The sequence below is a fragment of the Drosophila nasuta genome, chromosome 2R, assembly GCF_023558535.2.
Source record: "Drosophila nasuta strain 15112-1781.00 chromosome 2R, ASM2355853v1, whole genome shotgun sequence".
Taxonomy (NCBI): Eukaryota; Metazoa; Arthropoda; class Insecta; order Diptera; family Drosophilidae; genus Drosophila; species Drosophila nasuta.
The window spans coordinates 21,727,173-21,749,806 of NC_083456.1; the positions used below are offsets into that span (position 1 = coordinate 21,727,173).

Genomic DNA, 22,634 nt, shown 5'->3' on the forward strand with positions numbered 1-22,634 from the left:
GCATTAGCTTAATTTAGTGCTTTCTTATGCAAATGAGGACTATAATCAGTTCTAATTTGCAAAGTGGGTGTGTAAGAACCTTGAACTGTGGCTGATTGGTTGGACAACCGCGTCACTACCACCTGTTGCTTGTTTGCTTTTCAATCCATAAATCAATTCAACTAGAGGTACACAATGAAGAGTGCAACAAGCGCATATTTAAAAATAAATTTGTACATTAAACACACTTCTATACATGCATATATACATTTGGCGCTCTTACGCTACGAAAAAAGTTCGTTTGTATTTTTTCTCTTTCCTCAGTTTATGCTCAGCTGGGCTACAAAAGCCGAATATGCCTTAATGTGTCATCAGTTCAACGGCGGAATTCATTACCACAACGTCTTGGTGCGAGTCGCATGCGATCGGCAACGGAGTTTTCGGATAAAGTTTACTATTCTCGCAAACTTTTAATGCCAGTTATTGACAACTATACTTCACAATTTTATTCAGAGATAGGCAGCTGAATTGTTTACTCCTGCATAACGGTAATTTCTCGCGATATGTGATCTACGGCGTAATAAAAAGTGTAATAATCTATGCACAATCTGTGTGCCTTTGAAGAGTGACCTTTTTGGCCGATGCTTCATTATGTTAATATTGTGCCCAAAATTTGAAATATTTTTAACAATTTCGGTTTCTTGCACCTGCGTCGACTTCCGCTTGTCATCGTTTAGTTTTTGGCGCGAGCTTTTTCATCGTATTCATGTTTTTCTTTCTTGCACAATAATAACAATGTAAGCGATGAATAAAAATAGTCACCGAATGGTATTTGTGCTATTTGCAAGTGTCTAAGATCATTTTTAAATTCATTATGTTCATTTATTGATGTTAGGTCATCGATAAAAAGCGTTAGATACGAATTAACAATTATATCAAATCGTTAATTGTTGGGTAAATAAATTCCCTTGTTTCTTTTCAGCTGTTTCGCATCAATTAACCCGAGCCAAGCGATTCTGAAGTATATAAATCTAAATTCTTAGACCCAATTATGTCTTCCATTGCAGCAGAGAAACGCGCTTCCTTTGCGCGCCGTGCTGAAAGTTTGGTGGAGCGGGTGAGAGTATTGAATACCATTTATGAGGTAATCGGCATCAAGTGACCAAAATGCGTGAGATATAACAATTAGTTTGTTCTCGTTTATTGTTGTTGTGGCTAGCGATTGATATTTGCATGATTATTTGATGCTCAATTGAATTTTATTTGCTATTATTCCACACTCGTTGCCAAATTAGCCAAGTCGTAAATTATTGCCAAGCAACTGCCACATTTCAGCAAAATTAAACAAACAAAAACACTGAGCAGGAACTAACTGAAAAGTCATAGTACATTTGTATTATATACAAACCTATACTAAGACTTCGATATATGTATTTGATAAGTCGCCATGGGTGTGGGTGCAAGATATTAGGAATTTAGATACTCAGACGTGACTGTTTGACTTGGCTCGTTGCCCTGTCTTCGGTTTGTTTGCTCATTTAATTGATCTCTTATAATTCATATAATGTGATATGCAAGCGCATGGCATGCACTTGACTGTTATTTATTTATTAGAGCAACAATTTGGTGGGCGAATTAATTATACAAATTTCAAGGACACGACGTTTTTGTCTTAATAGAAAAAGTGTTTGATGCTGCTGGTAGTGAAAGGGTTGATTAGAATAAATAAAAGTTGTTATATATGAATTTCACTGTCGACCTCTAATTTGTTTTTATTTTGTTGAATTTTTAATTTGAGTTTACGTATACATTTAATTTATGTTGCCAATGACCATTTCTTTTTGTTGATTTTGTATCTATCAACTCACGTGCGGAACTCATAATGCATTTTTCGAATTGTATTTAAAAGTCGATGTACGCAAGCTAAAAATAGACTTTAAATATGTAAATAGCTCGTGAAATTCGCTTTTTGTCTGACTGAGACTGAGATGGAAACAGAGACAAAGACTGTGGCGCACTTGCAATTATATCAATTGAATAAAGAGTGGGCAATAAATAGTTACATCGAAGTATATACACAGCCAGAGCATTAATTAAGCGGGTGAAGCAAGCGCAAACAAACAAAATTAAAGAATTTATATACGAGTATATACCATAAGTTGGCCAATGACCGACCGCTTAATTTGTTTTGTGTAACAGAAAATTTAATTAAACGCCAAATTGCGATAAACGAGGGAAGTTCTTTTAATTTTCTTCGCAACGAACCATTACAATGGGAGAGAACCAAATGAAGTTTTAACATATTGTAGAATACAAAATCGAGGGTGCTGATCAATCAATTTGCATTGGCTTAAGTTTGTCTCCACTCAACATTTCGTTCGTCTTTATCGGTCACACATATTGGTCTTATCAAAAATAGCAGCGCAAATAAAGGAAATTACGTGGTGAGAGAGATTGAGAGACGTGGAAGCGTAGCAAAGAGAAATACACAGCGAACAGAACGAGCAAAATAAATGAACGATAAAAAGCTAATAAAGTGCAACATAAATAAATGCGTGCGTAAATATCGCGTGAATACATCGTGTAAATGAATTTCACAGAAAGTGAGAGTGACAAAGAACCAGAGAGAGAAAGAAAGAGAGAGAGAACAACTGTGTTAGAGCGATAGAGGGATAAGTGAGAGGATGGGAGAGAGGGAGAATTTTCACCCGGTTTGTAAGTTGATTGTCAGCTACGCAAGAAGATGGAATTTGTTGTACTTAAAGTCTCTTGCTCCTCTTTGCTGGTATCCTCATACTCTTGGCACGTGTGCTTGTGTTGCCGTTTGGGCTTAAAGTGTTCGTTGTTCTTGCGCAGTACGAGTATCTGTGTGTGCGTGTGTTTGCCTATAAGTAATTCACTTTTGAAAGCCATGCACTTGAATTTGGCTGGGGGTCACAATTTAAAAGGCATTAAATTCCCTTCAAGCATTTTGTCGAGCATTACAATTTGTGAAACATTTCGTTGAGGGTCCGCATCTCGTATCCTGCGAGATACTACAAGTCTCAACTTAAATCATATTAAATGTAATACGAGCTATTTAAGTTTATTAATAGAATACTTTCGCTCTCTCCGTCTGTCACAAATTCCATTTACACAATGTTAATACCCTCAACTTACATATAGAGTGTGCTTTTTACAAATCCGCAATCATTTTATGCGCTTAATACGCTTTATATGCTGTTGTGTAATATTTGTTTAGCTCTTGTTTACAGTGGAAATAAGCCAGACAATAATTCCCAACAAATTCCTTGCTGTTTGATGTACATTTTATTTATTATTTGCAGTCATTTTATTTGCAATTCAACTCGTTTTTTCTTTGTTCAATACGAATTTAAAATGTTTAAGAATGGGTAAAGCGGTTTAAAGAGTTCATTGCGTATACGACGCGTTATTGCGCAACACTCTATTTTATTTTTTGCTTTTGTATCAAGACGGTGGCAGATAAATGGCAAGTGTAATGTTTTAATTTCGATTTAATTAAACAAAATGAGAAAAGAGCTGAGAAAGGGGGGCGTATGATTAAACGGACAATGTGAGGCATGCGAAGAAATTAAGCAAAAAGTGAAAGCAGAACCACAACAGCAAAAGCAACAGAAACAACAACAAGAATATCAACAGCCACTGTGCACACACATAAACAACACATTAACTGTAACGGCAAGCTGAGCAAAGGCAAAACAACAATGTCACTACAATTACCTAGGCAGGTGCGCAGAACAAACAACAACAATAAAAACAAGTACAACAAGGATTTATATCACTCACTCTTACAGACACACACACACACACACAAGCACACAGGCAAAAGGCTGCAAAACAAAATACAAAAGACGCGTTACTTAAGCAATGGGCGGCACAAGGAAGGCGGCAGGCAGCAGGCAGCAGGCGTCAGTGGGGGCGTGACAATAAGTCAACAAACAATGGCAAAAAGTTGCCTAGAGCTACTCATTGCATACTTTAAGGCGCAAGAGGCGGCAAAACATTTGAAAGCCCCTAAGCCACTTGCCACTGGCAATGCTAAGAAGTTTAACCGTCCAAATTGTGTTGAGAGTGAGGGTAAGGGGCGTGGCCATGCCTCTGAATTGCTATTGGAATTCGCAACAAAGTTAAACAGTTTACAGAAAAAACAAGGCAAATCTGCTAAATGAGTCTGTGATTGACTGATAAGTTGATTGCATTGAATTCAAATACAAAAAGCGACCGGGGGATAACTCGACAATCGTTAGATGAAGAAAAGGTCCTCAAATAAAGCAGTACTGATTAGATTTACCGTAAATATAATAATAAATCAACTGATTGAAGTTTTGCATTTGCTAAATGAGCACGTACTTTTAAAGCACATTAAAGTTTTCCGCAGTAATTTGAATTTTGTTCAAGAGGAGAACATGCTTAGTTTATACGAGCGCGTCACATTTTTTATGCAGCTTCGAATTTCACTGCGTCGACATGAAATTTTTACGCTGTGTCAGGAAGAGAAAAAAAGCAAAAAAATAAAACTCATCAGACTTATGGCCATGCTCATTGACAGCCGTGATACTTGTAGTGGAAACGTGAGCAGCATTCATATTCACTTTGCGCATTTACATTCGCATTCGCATCTCCACATTCGTTATCAGCATCATCGTTATTTCAGCAGCATTTTGTCAGCTGGCAGTGCATTGTTTCTTGATTTTATATGTACAGTACATACATAACACACATATATTTAATATGCATATGGTAATAGTTGTCCTCGTTTGTTGTGGCCAGAGTGCACTCTCGGATATGATTTCATTGTTGCCAGATCCAGATGTGTGAGTTTTGCTGCCTGAGTATGTGACTGGGACTGTGGTTGGCATTTTGGCCGGCTTGACCTAGGCCACGTAAATTCCAAATGCGCATATCTTGTAAATTTCAGCGAGCTAAGGGAATGAGTGTGGCGACTGTGTGGTAGATAAAAATGAATGAATGGTGATGGCATTTGGGGCATTTTACCGCGCGCTGCCAAATTAGCGCATCAAAACAAAAAGGCGCTCAGCGGCAGCAACAAAAAACAACAAAGCTCGCGAGCGCCATAGAGAGTGAGCAAAACAATGCAACCAACAAAGAATAAGAACTAAAACAAAAGGAATTTTTCATATAAAATAGACAAACACACACAGACACACAGACACCGACGCATACACAGATGTACACACGTATATAGATCGTGGGTGTCAGAAAGCATTGCGCTCATAAGTAGGCAACGATATTTCGCAATGCGCTTGGCACTTTTGCGTGGGCGCCAATCGCACAGCGTTGCCAGACTGACTGCTAAAGTAATTGGAAATGTTAATGAGAAGGGGTGAAAATTAAGTAATAATATAATCATATTTAATTGAAATTAATTGAATGCAACTTTGCTTTACATTTTCAGTATGTCCATTAAGTCTTAAGGCTAATTTAGTTGGATTAATCTTTGCGTTGTCTGGCAGCGCCAAACGTAAACTGCTTGCCAAGCAAACACCTGCCCAGCTAACTGCCCTACGGCAACATTCAAATGCCCCCGCACAGAACAGAATTTTAAAGCTTCTTTTTGCGTCGTAACATCTTGCTTGCTCTCTGCTACGTCGAAAAGGGGGGCAGAGAACCATTACTACTGAAACCCATCTCACCATCGCCTTGCACCCAGTTTATTCCCTCCCGTTTGCCCAGCAAACGACGCACAACTACAATAACGGTAACTACCATTACCATAACACTTTTCGGCATTTTGTTTTGCTAGCCGCTTCGTCATCATCATCATCGTCGTTGTCGTCGTGCGGTTGTCGTCGTGCTTGCTTCGTTGCTGCTTCCGGCGGCATCTCGTCCAGGCAACGCTTTGATAAGACCACACAGCAGCAACGCACAGCAGTCGTTGTCGAGCACTCGAACGCGATTGTTGCCACCCGCAGTACGCTAAAGACCAAGCTAAACAACAAAAGCAAAAGAAGCGCAGTTTTTTTGGGTGAACGTGCAAAACGTGTGTTGTGAATTCGGTTGCAAGTGCTTCTGTGCGCCCGATACACGCGAATCGAGAAACGTTTGTGTGTTGAAAGTAGAACTGTGCGAATTGCGTTGTGAATTTTAGTGCGTTGTTTGAAATGTCCAAGCCGGTTACACCACAGCATCGTTCCGCTGGCGCCGCAGCTTCCGGTTCGGTTGAGAAGATTAGTGTAAGTTTTCGGTTATTTTTTTTTTTTTAGTTTTGTGCAGTCACTTTTCATTGCATTTTTTTCGTATTTTCATTCGGTGGAGTGGGAATTTACCACTTGGCACTTGGCTGCTTTGCTGCGTCATTTGCTGGTTGACTATGTGAACAGTTCTTGAGTCGCTTCATGTGTTTAATTATGTGTTTAGCGATGTCGCATGCCACTGGCAGTGGCAAGTTGCAGTTCGCCAGTTGCATTGCGGTGCCATTTCTCACCTGCATTCGTTGCATTTTTCAGTCGCTACGTGACTTTTGCGAAAACTCACGACACATTTATGATGCTCAGACCGTAAGCTGCGCCTCAGTTTAGATATATGAAGGCATCAACTGCAACGCCACAAACTATGCAAAGCCCGCTCAAGCCCTGTGGCCTTGTCAGCAGCTGTGTGTCTCAGTGTGTGTGTGTGTGTGTGTGGGTTGGCGGTCGTCGTTTTGGAATTTGTAAGTTGGTGTCTTTTGGTGGCTGGCTGGCAGGTTGCTCTCAAAGGGCATAGCATACTTTTTTGGCGTGCGACTCATAAAAATTGCATAATTGTCGCTTCATCTGTGTGGGCGCAACTGTAGCTGTAACGCTAACTGTAACTGTAACTGTTAAACTGTAACAGCAACATCTGAAATGTGTATGCTGGGTGACCATTACCGTTAACGGGGACTCATTTCACGTGCCATTTGCGTTCGCATCTGGCAGTCCAAATAAATTGAGCAGCTCAAAATGGGCAACGAGTGTTGCTAGCTGTTTATTAAGTTTGTTATTAACGGTCTTCCATAATTGTCAGCGCCAAAGACATTAGAGACGGGGCAATTAGTTACGCCTGTAATTTACGGACATTCATTTATTTCTCTACCTTTTTTCTACACTTTCTTTCGAGACGTAGTACTCGTAAATTAAATGGCAAATCTCTTTGCTCATCGCAGAACTTATCAGATAAATCGATTTGTGGCTCACTTAAACTGGCGCCCATTGTGCAGCTTAACTTGTGTGTTTAACTGAATCAGCAGACAAACACTGCTCTGCTCTGCTCGTAAAGTATGCAATCTTCTTCTCGTTCGACTTAAGCCCGGGCAAGGCAAAAATGTTGCATGTGTTCACTTGATAGCGAGGTCGCATTCAATTTCAATTCCAAATATGCTGACAACTAAAACATATTTCCGTTGCTCTCACATAATAATAACATTCCACTTGCCAGACATTTTTTGCGTGCTTCAATTTGGCAAGGATTTCGTTTTTTTCCAACTTGACTTTTTCGCTATTGTTCTCAGTTGACAAAACGAAGAATGCAAATTTAATTAAGAAAAAGAATCCGTTTCGACCCTGAAGGACTGTTTTTTATCTTTGTTCGAGCTAAGCGAAATATAATTGGAAATATGATAATCATTTGGTGTACATTAAATGTTTTGTTTGCATTCAATTTAATCAGGTTGCGAGTGCAAAACTTTTGGACGCATTTCGCCAACGAAATTAATTATAAATTTGTATTTGTCAAACAAGCTGCTAAATTGAATTCCAGCTTAGTTTTATTGTAATTTCTTATTCCCGTTTGGGTTTTCTTAGCGATCTAAGGGTGCAGGGTATCAACATCATTCATTTAAAGTTCAACTTTTATTTTTTCATTTGGTTTTTTATGTGATCCCCTAAATGTAGAGCATGTGCAAAGCGCCGCAGGTTGCCATCATGGACCTCGCACACAAACACACACACATATACATATATAATACTCAATAGCATACACACACTAACACGCACATAATCAAATGTGTGCCATTTACATGAGTCTCGTTATTGCTGCATCGGAGAGAAAAAATATTCTGCCAATTTCTTGTGTAATTTGTTGACTTACACGGTAAACCGAAAAATGGAGCAAAGATCACAGTGTGTCTTTCGCATTCTGCACCCTTCGAGCAGTCCTTTTACATATACAATTTTTTTTTTGGTTTGTTGTATGGTTGCCTTTTGGATTGTCTAGGGCATCGGTTGGGCAAGTTTATGGCCTTGTGCATTGAATAAACTTTCATTACACCGAAATTGGCAGAAGAGTGTAAAAAGTGCCACGCCTCCATTTCACTCTGTGTGGGTGCGTATGTGTGAGTGAGTATTTATTATGGGAGGCCAGCAGCTAGCAGCATTTGCTCTTTGTTTATATATGTACACATAGTTTTGTTTGTCCAGCTTTGCACTGGCTGAACATTGAAGTCAATTCAAGTCGAGAGTCGAGTCGAGACGACATTCAACATTTTCTTGGCCTTCTGTTTGCCTTGTTATTTATTTGCTCCGGCTTCGAGTTCAATTTGTTGGCTGTCCGTCAGTTGATCTACAATCGCTTCTGGCGTTTAATTGCATTTTTAATGAATTTTTTTTCAATTTCCATTAGCGGCGCCTTCAATAAATATTACACATACGCAACGAGGCTTTGACAAATTTGTGAACACAGCTGCTGTAGCTGCTTGAGAGCTGCCATATATAATCGTATATGCGACATTGTGCGACATTGTTGAGTATTTTTTACTTTCTTTATTTATTTTTCTCTCTCTTTGGCATAACTTTGCCCATGGCAAAATGTTGAAAGTTTTCAAGGCAACATTACGCATACGCCCCATAAAACAAGCAGAGACCCCTCACAGCATCTGCTGTCTCTCACTAACCTAGCCAGAGAGAGAGTGGTTAAAAAACTTAAATGACCTTTAATTGACGGGTTTTACAGCGGCAGGCCTCAACTCGGGTTTTGTCTATTAAAAACTCACTTAATGCGACCTCTAAAGTTTGCCGCAAATTTGCTGGATATAAAGTGCGAAAAGTTTCTTTCAGAGCAACACTTTTGACGCGTCGCTTGATTGACAAAACTTTTCGTTGCTCGCATTTCTCAGGTACTCTTTAAGCAACGACTTTTAGAAAGAACCTTGTCCAAGGATTCGTATTCACAATTTTCCAATAAAGCGTGCCGAAGCATATAAATATATCACGTATCACGAGAGTTGAAAACTTTGGCAAACCAACCAACCATCGCATCAACCTTAAAGCGGGCGTGACACCTCGGTTGCCATAATTCTTAATTGAGCTTAAAAGCGAACAAGAGATAATTCCCAATTAGGCGGCGATTTCACATAATGAGCAACAGCTAAGCTACGCGGCAACAGTTAATACAAATTATGCGAACGGACATAAGAAAAGTTTATGATGCTCACTAAATGTTGTGCTAACGACCAGAAAGTGATTTAGCTGCTCATAACATTAATGCACTGATTAAGTTATTCAGTTGAGAAGGAGCAGGAAGAAGGAGAGGAAGAGCCTAATTGAGCATTTGCATTATCTATGAGTATTGAAAGTGAAAACGTTATAGTACGCTTTTAGCTCAGACATGTTTATGCAAATCCATTTGATCAAGCTGCTTTCCTATTCACATGCACGAACTCATTTGCCACTCAGTATAATTGCACTTCATGTTCTTTCATGTTGCTGGCTGTAGGTGTGCTGTGTTTTGTGTGTGTGTGTGTGTGTGTTTTGATAGACATTAATGTGGCCAATAAGTGGATGCTGCATTATACAATATGTTTTGCAGCACCAGCTGATAGAAATTTAATTGATATTAATGTGCGGCCAATGACTGTCAGTAAAGGTGACTGCCAGCGGTTAAATGGAAATGTGCAAATTATCATAAATACACACACACACACGCACGTTTATTATACGGATCAATAATATGTTTTTTTATTATTTTATTTTGCTGTTTCCATTTCCCTACTTCACTCAGCATAAAAACCAACAACACACAAACACACACAACGAAAATGTCAATAATTAAATTTGCATTTTGCATGCCTTCGAGATGTATATAGGAATCTACGCAATGTTTCCTCTCTCTCCCCGTCTCTTTGCCATATCAAAAGTGAAACATCAATTTGATGAGCAAACCGAGACATCCGGTTTGTTGGCAGGATAGTGCTGGGGATTTCGGGGGGATTTGGCAGGCGACACATGACAGCACTTAACCGAATATAAGTACCTCTCGCAGTTGAGTGCCACATGGCTGCATATTACAGGCAGCCACTGTTTCTCATTATACTCTGCATCTAATCAAATTGATTGCAAAGATCAATAGGTAAAATAAGTGTATAATTATAACTTTAATTTAAAGCAGTTGAACAACCTTTATTTGTATTTACAACATTACTTAAAAGTTAAAAAATGCAAATCCTTATTCATTTATCAACTTTACAACAAAGTGCATGCTGCAGGGTATGCTTGAGTCGATCACTTCGCAGCACTTCATTCTTTCTTGTGTACTCTGCCGGATGTGGCAAGCGATGTGGGATTTCAACAATCCCTAAAGTATACGTGTTCAGAAGTGTGTAGGCGTGCGAATTTATACGTGTATCTGTGTCCCTGTCATTTATATTTGTGTGTATGTGTTTGTGTATGTGTGTGATTGTGCTTGTGTTTGTGTTTGTGTGTGTTATGAACCGAAAATCCATTTACACTTGAATACATATTGGTCATCATGAAGTGGACAAAAGCGTGCAAAACTTTGTGTTAGCCATAAACAAGCAAACAAACATTCGTTCGATAGAAAGAGAGAGAGAGAGAGTGCCAAAGAGCAAAAGAGACAAAGTCTATATAGGGTTTAAATTATGAATGCAATAAATGTAACTAACTGAAATCCCGGCGATTGAGTTAGGCGTGTCTGGGAAACGGAAGTGCTGATTAGCTCTTCGGCCAGTAGCCGAAAGGAAGTGGCGGGAAAATGCGGGAAAATTGTACCAACCAGAATTGAGTAACAAGCACTTTGTTAGATAAACTTTATGCTTAAGTGCCGCGCTTCTCTCTTGCGCTGTCAGCGGCTGTGTCTTGGCTTTTGTGTAGTGCACTCAGCACAAGGCACTTGACTTCGTTGTGAGTCAAGTTGATTTCAAGAGACTTCATCCACTGTGCTTTAAAGCCAACGTAATTGGAATTATCTGACGCAGTTTGTTTGCATATCAATCTCAAATCGGTTTGGCAAATCAACATTTTCCTTTACTACCAGCTATCGTCTTAAAATTCTGTGTGTTTTTCTTTCAAAAACAAGCACAAGAGCTGCAGACATTTTGGATGTGCTGTCGGTAATACCGACAAGTTTTGTTTTTTTGTCCAAGGTGAAACACTGCACAGCATGCAAAATAACTAGAGAGACAGAAAGAAGAAAAGCCATAAAGCATACCGTTAGAGCAATTGTATTTTCATGTTCAGAAAGTTGTTCGTTGGCTTTGGGTGTTTTGCCTGTTGGCACTTTGCTTGTTTTGCTCATTTCCATTCCCTCTGCCAGCTGTGTCGACAACACAAAATAAAACAACAGGCTTAAAGCATAGCTACCACTCAACAACAACAACAACAACAACAACATCTAGAGCAGTGCATATTGAAATGTGCACTAAACGTTGCCTTTTGTTTGTTACTCTAACCATGCTTGAATGCCGAACAAACATGCATGAAACAGTATCACTTGGTCATGATATATGACTATAGTTTGTGCTCTGTGTAGTATGTGCTGAGGTCTTCATACATGGCTCAGGCAATGCCCTTAAGCGACAGCTAAAAGTTGCAGCTTTACATGTATGTGTGAGTATATATGTGTGTGTGTCTGTGTACGTGTCAACTCATTGACCTCATTGCCGTTACCCTCAGCTCTTTGCTAGTTGCTGCCGATGCTGCTGCGAGCTCTGACTGACGTGTTTTATATTTTCATTTTCCTGAAATCGTTGACGTTGCCAGTTTTCCATTTTTTTACTTCTCTGCTGCTGCTGCTGTTGCTGCTGCTGGCTGCCATCGTCTTCTTCCCATTGCCTGTTTCCTGGCTGACTGCGCTTACACTTTTACTGCCGTTTCCGCTCATGTGGCGCTTTTGCACTCGTTCGTTCGTTCGCCGTGATTCTGTGCCATTACCATTTTGCCCAGACCGTCAGCCGACAGCAAGCAGCAAGCAGCAACCGACAAGCAACGTTTTAATGTCGTAATCGGATAGCATCGACCTCAGTGCGTGGGAATTTTGAGCTGACAGCATGCCCCGGCCATTTTGATTAGACTTCCCATTAGGCAAGAATGTGTGATATGTGACATGTCGAGGGCATCAGGCACGTTTGTTGTTATACAAATGAGAGGCACAATAAGAGTGTGCCTTAGAGCCAAGTTAATTAAGTACATGGCACAAATGATTTCATAATTCAACACTCGCGTCTAATTTCTCGTAATGCTGAAAAGCATAATCGTAGTGCATGGAAAATGTATTTAAAAGTTTGAACAACGTAAAGCTGTTCTAAATCCTTAACGCGTTGTCAGCGATATTTATTTTAATTACACACACTCTCCTGGCCTCTAATTAATTGCATTTTTCGTCAGCTGTAAATATTTGGATGGCAGCTTTGACGTAAATAAATAACCACATTTTAAATTGCTTACATGTCAGTTGTCAGACATCAAAAGTTTTCCCACACTCGCTTTCTCTTACTCTTTCTGAGTGCGTTGCATGCACCAATTAGCAAACCCTTCAGCATTTAATGAGGCATACGTCAATTAGACGTATGCAAAAAAACTCGTGTATATCTCTCAATTGAGAGTGCATTGCAAACAATTCAAAACATTGACCCATTGAGCAGTCAATTAAAATGTACGCCCCACAGCGTATTGCAAAAGTAACATTAACAAGTACTCGAATAAAATCTAAATCAAAGAGTTGTGTTGTATACGAGAATGTTGTTTTTTTATTTAATTGATTGATGGCAATAGTATTTCAGTCAGAAAAAGCAATAGGAAAACATTGCGCCCGAGGCAAAAGTACGAATGAACAATTGTAGTTTACAATTGAGTTGAGAAAACCACACAAAGGGAAATCGAGACACCTCATAAAGCTTGAATGCGAGCAAAAGTTTCTTTCATTACGTATACGACGTGTGTGGTTAAGGCTGCGTGCCGTCCTGTCGGTCGGTGTCGATGTGGATGTGGATGTGGATGTGGATGTCGAATTCGATGTTGTTGCTGTGTGCGACAGCTCAGCAACCGCAACATCAATCATCGAATGCGTCAACCTTAACGATAAGAGCAGACGACATCTTAACTGCGTTACAGCAACGACACAACTCAAACGACGAGGAATGCAGTAGCAGTTGGCTTCGATGTGGATGAGCATTGGCAGGTCGTAAAGTGCAGTCAGTCAGGTGCGCAGGTGCTCATACACACATCAGACTCTGTGCAATTTATGGCCAATTTCATTATTTACAATCGCGTTTTTATGGCATTCCACTCCAATGCTACTTTATTCGATCGCTGCGTGCATTTGCAGCAGCTTAAGGATATTTACCCCATCATAAAATAAACAAGTTACTTTCATGTTGCAGTTGTATGATTTTAAAGTTCATCTTAAATATTGCTTGTTTGCTGTGTTGTGTGTTCTTTGGCAATTAGCTCGTGGGGGTTTTTCAATTTATAATTAACAAAAATTGATTTTCAAATGCTGAAAGCAAGCAGCTTTATGAGTGACTCTTGTGCCTCGCCTTTTCGCTCGCTCAATTAATTGCAATTGATTTGTGACGACAACGAGATGGCGGGCGCAATTTCCATGCTGTTGTTTATATAGCAATAATTCCGGACTGCGACTGCGATGTCAAGCCCAGGCCTATTTCCCGCTATTCCATTTCCATTGTCAGTGCCATCGCCATCGCCATCGTTATCGTCGCCATAGCCATTGTCAACGCCATTATTTGCGTTGTTTTGTTTGTTTGCACAGCACTCTGCATCAGCAGCGTCCCCTGTGTGTGTGCAGCAAGGACAGTTGTTGGCCTTAGCGAAAAGGGGCGTGGCTGAGCTGCCATAATGTGCATTGCTTGTTACCGCCAAGCAGCAGCATTAAAAGCCTGAAACTGACTCTCTCGCTGCTCGTCGTATTATGTAAATTTACTGCAAGCGGCCACAAGTCAACATCAACATGTTTTATTTATGTTTTTAATTTGAAAGCGCAACTTTTATTGGCATTCGGCAAACAGATGACCTGCAGCTGCCAGCGACCACAGCAACTACACACAGCAACTACACACAGCCATAGCCACAACCACTGCCACAGCGTTGTCTGTTATTCTGTTTCTTGTTGCTCATTTTTATTTTTTCCGTCTTCTATTTTTATTCCCAACGCTAACTCAATGCTATTAAAAGTTGGTGCTGCATTTACATAATACTCATTTGTTTATCTATCTATCTATTTACTTGCTTAACGCAAGCAACAGCAGCAACGAACAAAAAACCGAAGAAGAAAACACTTTAGACTACATTAAGGAGCTTAGGCAAATTGTATTGGGCCAAAGATATTGACGAGAGCCCTTAGAAACGGAAAATGTTACACTGGCTGGTGTCTTTTGACACTTTTATAGTTTCCATCAATTTCAATAAGTGTTTTCTATTAGTGTGGGTGTCTCTTCTGTGCCTGTGTGTATGTGTATGTGTGTGTGTTTGAAGGATACTCGGGCAATGGACAATAGCCAGGGCTTATGCAGATGTGTGCAGAGGTTGCGAATGTTGTGTATACATTTAACTTAAGCTTTAATAAATTATAACTAGCCATTAGTGCTGGCTCATTGTTTACAGTTTGCACTATTAAACAAAACGTAATTGCTGCAATAAATATTGTTTAAGCTTTAAATATTTTATGAAATTGAAATTGAATTCAGCAATTATCATTTGAAAATACCATTTCCGTTCGTAAAATTCCATTGCCTACTTTTTGGGGCAACACTTTGCACCTATTGAAAAAGTTGAATTGTTGGAACTTAAATGGGATGCATGCAATTGACATTTAGCATCATCATAGAGCATCTCTCCTTCCCTTTTTACACTTCCTGAGAAGCCCACACAACAAACAACACAAAAGCGAGACGCATTTTATTTTTTTTGGTCATTTCATGCCCAGTCATTTTTCACGCTTCAGTTTGTTTTAATGGGAACGTGAAAATGATTTTGCCTTTTAGCTTTTTTTTTTGGTTTTTGTAATTCACTTTTTGCTTTGAAAATTGCCTGTAACGCGCTAACAGTGCATAATATAATCCAATTAGTATTTAATTCGCAATGTCAATGGCATTACAGAAATACAACATCAGCACGGAAAAATGCGGCGATCTGACAGTCATAGTCCAGGTAAAGTTGAATATGCCGACAATTTTGTGTATAACAAAATAATAAACTTCATATTTCTATTTACACTTTAAAGGGAGATCTGTCGCAGCAGGAGAAACGTGCTGTATTCATTACAGTGCACGATTTGGGCTGTAATCGTATGTAAAAAATAAGTTGATGTAAATTGATTGTATACTAATTATAATAATACGCATACGCCACATGGGCAGATAATTCTTTTCAGGAATTCGTGAGCAGCCCCTGCATGACCGAAATCAAGGAGCGCTCTTGTTTCATACATGTCGATGTGCCCGGCCATGCGGACAATGCCGATGCCTTGGCCGATAATTTCCCATTTCCATCGCTACAGGCTTTGGGCGAAGATTTGGTCACCGTGCTGGACTATCTGCATGTAAAATATGTAATTGGTCTGGGCGAGGGAGCCGGTGCCAATGTCCTGGCCCGTTTTGGCCTCGCCCATCCTAGTCGGGCACTTGGCCTCATTCTGATCAATGCCACCGGCAGTGCTGCAAGTGTTTTGCAATCCTTTAAGAGCAAGGTGCGAGAGAGAGAGAGTGAGAGCGAGATACACTTTAACGCCAAGTGCTATCTGTTTACTTGGGAATTAATACGTTGTCTGCTATTCTCTGACCATTTGCAGTTCATTAGCTGGAAAAGCGATGAGGTGGCCCAATCGGCTGAGAGCTTTCTAATGTATCACAAATTTGGACATGTAAGTACAAATGATTACAGTTCACTTCAATGTGTGTCTTTGTGTGCGTGTGTCTGTTGTCATTGATTAATCTAAGTGTTAATTTCTATTGTTTTTTGTCTATTTTATGTTAAACTTGTGTGCATTTCGATTGCACTTTGCAGGTCATGGAGGTAAACCAAAAGTTTAAACCAAAATATATATATTTAGCTTCAGCTCTCTTTAGTACTCATGCTCTTTATATAGTCTCAGAACATTTCAACAATATATTCAACATTTTGCTGAACCTTCAATAGTTCTAGGTCCATAGGCGGCATGTTTATTAATATTATATCTTTATTGTTTCCTTTCTTTTAGCCCTCGGTACGTAGAGCTCAATCAAGAAATCGGCCATTATAAAAATACAAAATTTCTCCAAACAAAAATTTGTATAGTTTTCATTGTTATGCATGCAACTTTTGTAATTTGCCTGCTTTGTAGTGTAGTAATGTAATATGCTTAATGTTGTTACATTACTTACAAATGAAATATTTTCTAATGCAAATACTCTGCTTACTCACAAATGCACCACGAACATCCATTGCATTAATCTTATATATAGCAAATTGTTGGCGAGAATCCAGATAAGGACAAGATTGTGGCCGAGTATCAAAAGCGTTTGCATCGATCATTGAACAGCAAGAATGTCGGTCTCTACGTGAAGGCGTTCATGAAGTAAAAAAGATAATATGATTTGTAAAATTCTTTATTAATTCAATTTAATTTGCAGTCGCAAGGATCTTACACTCAAAGGTTGCAAAGTCGATGTCATTTTGATCACTGGCATGCTCAGTCCATATGCCTCAATGGTTGAGAAGTTACATCGTGATGTGGAGAAGGAACGCGTTACCATCTTGAAGATAGAACGTGCTGGCGATGTTTTGGCCGATGCTGTAAATATATTTATTATATATATATATTATAATTTATTATTTATTTTTTTTTAATGTTGATTACTTTTGCTTTGCCTTTCTAGCCATCCAAGGTTGCTCAATCGATTCTATTGTTCTGCAAAGGCCAGGGATTGCTCACTTCGATCGTAATGCCAGGCGTTGATCGTGGACGATCGTATTCCACTGCCAGTTCAAGCTCATTTGAACGCCGCTTATCGCGCGGCATTTCTATGGAGGATTACGACAAACCCAATATTCGTCGTCTCAGCATAATGAACAGTGAGTCGCCCAAAAAGGAGTAATCAACAACACAATGAGAGAGCAAGAGAGAAAGTCAGCAACGTTGAGTAGAGAAACTAAGTTAAATATTATGCATATTTAAATTAAATTACTTAACTTAGTAACAAGCCGTAATTAACAAAGAACAACTAAGAAAACATGTTATATTTTATGTGAAACTAGACAAACAATCATTCATGATGCAATCGTATTAATTTTAGCCAAATGAACAACATGAATTTTAAGCCAAATTTTAATAACCTATGTAATAATCGTTTTTAATATCAATATCTACAACAAAATTAACAACTTAACAAATTGTAAGTGTTTACATTTAGCGTTATGTAATTATGTAATCCCCAACGACCCACCTGTGAAAACCAAAGAAAAGCGATCATATCTCAAGTCAACTTCCAATTGTTCGAACTTAGCGACAAATGTGTCATTAACTACTAACTTATAATATATTTGTACTTTATGTACGAGCAATCATCTATGCAATACCTCCGACTAGTACACTGTACCTAAGCAATTCAAAACTAAATTAACAAAAAAATGAACAAAAAAAATTACAACACAATTGTGACTCCCGTTGTTACTTTGTTTTCCACTAATTTTTCTACATCTACAATTTGCAAGAAAAAGCAACAGACCATTGTTGTTTCAATAAATAAATATATACAATTATTATATATAGTGTAAGTTGAAAGCACCACAGCATTATGCTGCTTATTTAAAGTACTATATATGAAACTCAAAAACAAGGCACACAAATTACATAAAGTGTTTAATCAAGTGAACAAAGCAATGGAAAGAGAAATAAAATTATTGTAGCTAAGCTTTGAAAGCTTTCTAGCATAACGGTAACCATATAACCATTACCATATTGGCTTTTAAGTGTGAAGCAATGCTTTAGACACCAATTTCTAAAATAATCCAAGCACTCAACATAGATGTAGCAACCGTTAAATAATAAAGTTCAAATTGAAAACCACAGTTGAATTGTTATTTGCTCTCGTTTGCAGAAAATCGATGTGTTCAAAATGATTTCCAAAAATATATATAAAAATCCAGGGCAACCCATTTTAACATTATTTCCGTAAATTAAAAAAATATTAATATTTGTGAAATTGCTCTGCACCAACAATTTAAAAGAGGCGCCAACGAATTTACATATTTTTGGTATTTATTCTATTCACAATAGCGAAATGGTATATTGCAGTATATTTTTATCGATGCAACTCGGCATGTTTGAAACGTTAGCTTGTGGTCACACTGTTTTGCAACTCATTTTTATAAAAATAATAGAAAATAATACACTTGCAGTACAAAATGTTGTAAATAAATAAAGAGTGATAAATTCGCTTACAGTGCAACAAACTTGCTCGGGTTACTTTGATTTTAAACCCATCCGCATGGACGCGCCACCGCCGACAAAGCCACCTAGGGGCATTAAATATGGCAAGGATGAGGTACAATATTATTTACAAGTTTTTATAAAAAACTTGAAACAAATTGTGAAAATAACAAACAACAAGTATATTTAATACATATGCTATTTGTATATGGTTTTAATTTGTTCATTAACATCGCATCTGGCAAAGATGAAGCTGATGACGACACCGCTTAAATCTACAATTGTTGTATTTGTTGTTGTTTCACGCCCTCTTTGATATTCGATAATCTTAATAAGAAGGCAAATTCATCATCATCACTTTTGTTGGGCGTTAATTTTTCTTGCAGTCCGCTGGATGTGGCTTCCTCGTCAATGTCATCAAATCGCTGGGTTTTAGTGAAACAACCGAAGAGCGACAAAAGGAGAAGCAGAAAATCGAACAAGAATTCAAGCGTTCCGATCTGCGACTAAATGAACTCGTTTCACGTCATGACCAGCAACTTACTCAAGTACTGCCACTATTCAGCCAGGTGTCCACAGAGGTCACAGCGAGTCGCGAGCGCATTCATGCAGTCAAAGAGAATCTGGGCGCCTGCAAGCGATTGCTGCAGTGTCGTCGCGATGAGCTCAAGAAGATGTGGACGGACGCAGTGCAGCACAAGTATGTGCTAGAGATGCTCGAGCAAATGTAAGTCATCAATACGTTAATAATATTCAAATACATTCAGTAATCATCTATTGCAGTCAAGAGCTGCGCAAAGTGCCTCAACGTGTGGTCAGCTACACGGAAAAGCGTCAGTATTTGCATGCCAGCAAAGCACTGACGGATGCGTTGGCTACCTTAAATGGACCGCTGTTGGGTGTCGAAGGTTTGGCCGATTTACGTACCGATCTGCAGTCGCGACGCCAACAACTCTATCAACGTCTGCACGAAGAGCTCGTCACACAGGTGTACAAAAACTCTGCAAACGAGGCATTTCAGCGCAGCAATTCGAGTCGCCTCAACTCGAGCTTTACGCGTGGCATTGCTGCACGTCGCTCCACGGATCGCATTGAAGCAAATGCTCGGGTGCGCAAGGCATTGAGCGAAATGGCTCAAGGCTTTGATTTGGACAAGGCAGAGATTATTGAAGATGCGGATTTGATTGATCCCGAACTGAGCATGAGCTATTTCATTGCCATAATCGTGGAATGCTTTGGCATGCTGCATAAGGTGCCAGATTCGTTGGAAACGCTGCGTGTACAAATTCAAACTGAACTCTTGAATGTGGTGCGCCATACAACACAGCAGCTGCAAGCTACAGCAGCTGCAGCTACTGGTGAAATGAATCCGTTGCTTACTCTTCTAGAGTTGATTTTCAAACAGTTCAAAGCGATCGCAAAGACGCACACGCTGCTCCTCAAGAACTATTTGGCTGTAGGTCAAAAGTATGCTGTGGTTGGACCACAACCCTATGATCTGACGGATTTCTGGGCGCAGGCGCAATCTGTGGTAAGTAAAAGTAAGAAAATAGATCCACTATTGGCTAATAAAACATACTTTTTAGTTGCAACTGTTGCTTACGGATTACTTGGATATTCAAAATACATCAGGGGATGAGAGCTCGCAAACGGGATTTGCCGAGCCAACAAACAATATCAACTCCTATTTCCTAAGACGAAAAGTTCCAAGGTAGCTAATTAATTACTTAGCTAGTTTAAATCAAACTAATTGGTTTTTCATTTTCATGAACAGCACCAAGAAAACCATGTTCAAGTTTGACAAGTCATCGCATATAGCAGGCAATAGCATGCATGAAACGTTCAAGGAACATCGACGCAATGCTTCGGATGCCTCAGTGGATGACAATTTGGGTGGCACGCTAGGCAGCGGCAAAGGATCTGTGACTGGTCTACTGCCGCACGAGAAAAAGCAGCGCGAAAAGTTGTTGATATGCACGCCTGATCAGAATGTGATCACCAAAGTGTATTTGCCTTTGATGGGCTACATACAGGAAATTGAAAACTTTATGAAATGCAAGCCAGGGTAAGTTCATGGTTATTACGTTTAGATTGCGTTTAAGTAATGAATTTCTATTGTAGACAACCTTGCAGCTTGCATGACTTTGTGGATAACTATATCAAGGACACATTCCTATCCAAGGGTCACAATCGCAACTTGCAATTGACCATTGAATCACTGTCCAAGAATCAAGATGCTTGGCGTGCAATTATAACACCTGAGGAGATGAAATCGCTAAATTTGAGCAGACCACTTCTGCAGTCCACAGTCATGGTTGAGCGAAGATTGGTGGAGACAAAAAATCTTATCGAGGATTTGCCTTGTTACTCAGAGGAGCTGCTAAAGATGGTGTGTGCATTGTTAAAGGCCTACCGAGAGATATGCCAAGCGGCCTACAGAGGAATAGTACAGCCAGATTCGGAAGATAAGCGTATCTACAGTGTGGCTTGGTTGAAGGATGAGGACATCAGTCGCTTCTTAAAGTAATTCTCCAGTTTAATATTTGTGTTGCAATATTAATAACTTTAAATACTTGTAGAACGTTACCCAATTGGACTGATCTAAAGACATCGAGTCAGCGTGCTCGACACACGCGCAAATTGCAACGCACCAATTTTGAGCCATCCGAGGAAGAGAGTCCGTTGCAAGTGCAGCAACGAAACATACGAGAAGCTGAAATGCTGACCAGCAATTTAGGTGAAGGAGGCATAACTCAACAGGAAATATTGGCCGACATCAGTGTTCTCAAAGAGTTGGCCATACTACAAGAGAGTATGGAATGGTTCTCGGTGCGCGTCTCCGAGTTTGCCAACGAGTTACGACGTCCCCTCGTCAACGGTTTGAACTCAGCGGCTGCCGAATGCACAGCGAATGTGGCCATCAAGGATGGCACCATAAAGGTGATGACTAACTTGGCATTAGAGTTCGATGAGCTTGCAAATACATGTCTGCTGGTGCTGCATCTAGAGGTGCGTGTGCAATGCTTTCACTATTTGCGTTCCAAGTCGAGCATTAGAACGAATAGCTATGTGGGCTCTAAGGATGATATATTAGAGCCGGATCGTCAGGTATCGGTACTAAACAAGCGTCTATCTGAAATGGATGAGGCATTTAGTGCCACTCTGCATCCGCGCAAAACGAGGGTAAGAATTTTCAGTTTTTTTCTGTTATAATCAATATGAATAATGAATTCGGCTCTTCTAGTATATCTTTGAGGGTTTAGCGCATCTAGCTGCACGCATTCTTATTCAGGCGTCCAACTACTTGGAGCACATTGATCAGATCACTGTGCAGCGCATGTGTCGCAATTCGATAGCTTTGCAGCAGACACTGAGCAACATAACTGCATCCCGAGAAGTTGCCTTGGATCAGGCGAAACATTTCTACGAGCTGCTTTGCATGGAGCCGGATGTAAGTAATGCATAGATGCATTTTATCGATCAGAAAATTAATCTGCTTTACTTGCAGGAAATACTCAACTCACTGCTGGAGCGTGGAACGGAATTCTCCGAGATGCAGTTGCTCAACGCATTGCAATTATCGTGCAAGGCATGTGGCATTACAGATGCCAATTTACTGGCTTCCTATCAACAAAAACTATCCGACATATTGGGCGCTAAGCCCTCCAAGGGTGTTGTTGTATAATAGAAAGAGTTACACAAGTTAAATCAAATATCAATTTTAAATGCATTGCGCCTTGTATGCCCACTCACACATACATTCAGACATACACACATGCATTATTAATAGTTTTTAATGTGTAAGTGAAAAAAGAATGAGTATGCTAATGTTAAGCCTACATATATAAAATTGATTATAAATGTTTTGAACATGTTGGCATGCACTTGGTGTTGCGATATATAGTCCTTTATAAACTTATATTCTAAAGTTCATGAACAATATTGTAATATGGCTTATACACAATAAATGAAAATGTAACAACGAAAGCTATGCAATA

At 39.4% G+C, this 22,634-nt stretch overlaps 1 protein-coding gene across 5 annotated transcripts; it reads left to right on the forward strand.

Annotated features, from left to right (window-relative positions):
- The first annotated feature begins 338 nt into the window (after positions 1-338).
- LOC132783989 (exocyst complex component 4) lies at positions 339-22,618 on the forward strand. Of its 5 annotated transcripts, XM_060789333.1 has the most exons (18): positions 339-527; positions 962-1,123; positions 15,327-15,377; positions 15,451-15,514; positions 15,587-15,915; positions 16,018-16,089; positions 16,670-16,782; positions 16,838-17,000; positions 17,084-17,279; positions 18,651-18,751; positions 19,023-19,363; positions 19,420-20,167; positions 20,223-20,347; positions 20,411-20,701; positions 20,758-21,159; positions 21,216-21,819; positions 21,881-22,087; positions 22,145-22,618. In XM_060789333.1, the coding sequence occupies exons 2-18, from the start codon at positions 1,031-1,033 to the stop codon at positions 22,319-22,321; spliced, it is 4,077 nt and encodes a 1,358-aa protein (XP_060645316.1). In that variant the 5' UTR covers positions 339-527; positions 962-1,030; the 3' UTR covers positions 22,322-22,618. The 5 variants fall into 5 exon arrangements, with proteins under 5 accessions (XP_060645316.1, XP_060645315.1, XP_060645314.1 ...); XM_060789331.1 differs by lacking the exons at positions 18,651-18,751; positions 19,023-19,363; positions 19,420-20,167; ... (4 more) ...; positions 21,881-22,087; positions 22,145-22,618 and having other exon boundaries at positions 342-527; positions 962-1,096; positions 17,084-18,275; XM_060789329.1 differs by lacking the exons at positions 339-527; positions 18,651-18,751; positions 19,023-19,363; ... (5 more) ...; positions 21,881-22,087; positions 22,145-22,618 and adding an exon at positions 757-776 and having other exon boundaries at positions 17,084-18,275.
- The last annotated feature ends 16 nt before the right edge of the window (positions 22,619-22,634 follow it).

What these genes read in the sequence shown, in the direction of transcription:
- LOC132783989 (XM_060789333.1), top strand. Translation starts at nt 1,031, where the DNA reads ATGTCTTCCATTGCAGCAGAGAAACGCGCTTCCTTTGCGCGCCGTGCT. An exon ending in TGCAATCCTTTAAGAGCAAG is followed by an intron (nt 15,916 to 16,017) that starts GTGCGAGAGAGA and finishes GACCATTTGCAG; the next exon opens with TTCATTAGCTGGAAAAGCGA. An exon ending in TGCTTTGCATGGAGCCGGAT is followed by an intron (nt 22,088 to 22,144) that starts GTAAGTAATGCA and finishes CTTTACTTGCAG; the next exon opens with GAAATACTCAACTCACTGCT.